Raw genomic sequence first — 2609 nt, 5'->3', positions numbered from 1 at the left:
TAGTGTTCTTCTTCACAGAGGCTGTTTTCCTCAAAATTCAAATAGGATTTAAGATCTAGGATTCTTCACTAATTCTTTGTTTTGTTTTGTTTTTGCAGTTTTGGGCCGGGGCTGGGTTTGAACCTGCCACCTCTGGCATATGGGGCCCGCACCCTACTCCTTTGAGCCACAGGTGCCACCCTAATCCTTTGTTTTAATACAGTGGGGAAATATTGCCCCAGTTTCTTCATTTGTATGTGTAGCTTTGCCAGATAGCCTGCGACAGTAGAGAGCAGAGTGATTTTTGGTTTGTTTGTTTGTTTTGTTTTTTTTGAGATAGAGTTTCACTATGTTGTGCAGGCCCTGGCCGGGTCCGAACCCACCAGCCCCAGTGCACATGGCCAGCATGCTAACCATTGAGCATGGGCGCCAAGCCAAGCAGAGTAATGTTTGAAGCCACTGAACAAGCCACTGCTTGTGCTCAAGAAAGGTACTTCTGGGTCTTACTAAATTCTTACAGCTTTCTTTAATTGTGAGAAGCTTTCTGCAGATGCTTCAAACTTTTGCATGAATTAATGACCTCCTGATAAGATTGAGTGATAGCAAGTGCTGTTATAAAAGAGAAGATTGGGTTCAGCACCTGTGGCTCAAGCGGCTAAAGCACCAGCCACATACACCTGAGCTGGCTGGTTTGAATCCAGCCCAGGGCAACCAAACAACAATAACAGCTGTGACCAAAAAAATAGCCAGGGTGTTATGGCAGGCGCCTGTAGTCCCACCTACTTGGGAGGCGGAGGCAAGAGAATTGCTTGAGCCCAGGAGTTGGAGGTTGCTGTGAGCTGTGATGCAACAGCACTCTACCCAGGGGGACAGCTTGAGGCTCTGTCTCCTGAAAAATAAAAAATAAAAGAGAAGATTGTGCAGATCAGGACTAGCTGTTGACAGATACACAAAAGGATGTCCTATGAAAAACAAAACCCTAAACGAACATGTTGTGAGTGATCACACGTGAACCAGCCTGGCTTTCAAGATCATCTGATATTTTGCCCCCATTTTGCCAATCGTATATGGCACTACTGGCCTCAAAGAAATATATTACAGCCGAGCAGGCTGTTTTATGGTACTACACCATCATCCTAACTTTTGTTTTTCAGCCACCATTTGTAATGGAGAAGTGGATTGTAGGAATAGTGGAAAATCAGACTGTGGAGTGCACTGTCATCTATGAGGTAAGCTCTGGGGGAAGAAGACTGGTGGCTTTGCCATCAGTGAATGGACGGGGAATTAACTCTCCATCAGCATGCTTATGATTTATTGGGATATAGTGGGAGAGAAATTACTTAAGCAACATGAGTATGAGAAGAACAATATATTTCCCTAATAAAGTGCTGGAAAGGAAAGAGAACAGGATAAACTTACCCAAAGAGAGAGACAGAGAGACCTAATACTTCATTCATTCACTAGTTAATGATCAAGTGCCTTCTGTGTACTATATAACATCTTAGGGGGTAGCCAATGATGACTAAAACAGGTCTTTGCCTTCTTAGCACTTAGGGTTCAGGAGTAAGGGCAGATGAATGAGTCTTAATCTACCACCTTGGGGAGGAGGAGCTATTACCAGAAACAGATGAACAGATTCTATATATCTTTTCTTTGGAAAAATAGGAAAAAAAAATTATACTTTCTTAAAAATCTGTTATTACTACTAAAATTCACACATTTAATGGTACCTGCTGGCAGGCAGTGTTCCACGATTGGGATAGACTAGGTCTATGCTCTCGTGAGGCTTTTATTCTAGTTGGGGGGAAGATACAAAGTAAGTAAGTAAAAAATAAAAAATATCAGAGAGTGATGAATGATAATGGAAAAAATTGTGACTTGGGCTTTCAGTTGGATGGTCAGGAAAGAAAGACCTCTTCTCCAAGGAGAAGAAAGCAGGAACAGCAGAGGAATAGCAAATGCAAGTCCCCAAGGAACGGAGATGAAACTAGGGAAGTGGGTGGGGCCAGATCATAGGGCCACAGTGAGGAATTTGGATGTACTGTAAGCACAGTAGGAAGCCAATGGGGCATTGTAAGCAGTACAGAGAAAGAACCTAATTATGTTTTAAAAATCAAGATCTTAGCTCGGCGCCTGTGGTTCAAGTGGCTAAGGCGCCAGCCGGTACACCTAAGGTTAGGGTGACCAGATTTTAACATTTGTAAAGCGGGACAACCTGGGGTGGGGGCGGGGCGGGGCCTGACAACAATGCAAACTTTGATAAGCAGTTCTCCATAATCACTTCTCAACAATTATTTGTTATTATTACAGTTTAACATTATAAAATTAACAAAAATAATATAAAACTCATATTCTGGCGAAATAGCCACATGGCAGCCAAAAACTGTATATTCCCTTACTGTTCTCCCACCCATTCGTGCATTCTTTCCAAAAATCGGGACTTTTTTAAAACACCGCAGGACGCGGGACAAATTGTTCAAAAGCGGGAAGTCTGGTCACCCTACCTAAGGTGGCAGGTTCGAATCCAGCCCAGATCCGCCAAAAACAATGACAGCTGCAACCAAAAAAATAGCCGGCGTTGTGGCGGGTGCCTGTGGTCCCAGCTACTTGGGAGGCTGAGGCAGGAGACT

The 2609-nt window shown here is 43.5% G+C and overlaps 1 protein-coding gene across 1 annotated transcript in view; it reads left to right on the top strand.

Moving 5' to 3' along the window:
• MAP3K20 (mitogen-activated protein kinase kinase kinase 20) overlaps positions 1–2609 on the top strand; it is a 191356-nt gene that overhangs the window by 179184 nt on the left and 9563 nt on the right. The window contains exon 18 of the mRNA XM_003791511.3: positions 1134–1208. Coding sequence (XP_003791559.1) covers positions 1134–1208 — 75 coding nt within the window. The remainder of the gene's footprint in view (positions 1–1133; positions 1209–2609) is intronic.

Source organism: Otolemur garnettii, unplaced genomic scaffold (genome assembly GCF_000181295.1).
Source record: "Otolemur garnettii isolate 467f Iridium unplaced genomic scaffold, OtoGar3 scaffold00048, whole genome shotgun sequence".
Classification (NCBI taxonomy): domain Eukaryota; kingdom Metazoa; phylum Chordata; class Mammalia; order Primates; family Galagidae; genus Otolemur; species Otolemur garnettii.
The sequence above is the reverse complement of the archived record's forward strand: the minus strand, read 5'-3'. Positions and strand labels throughout refer to the sequence as shown.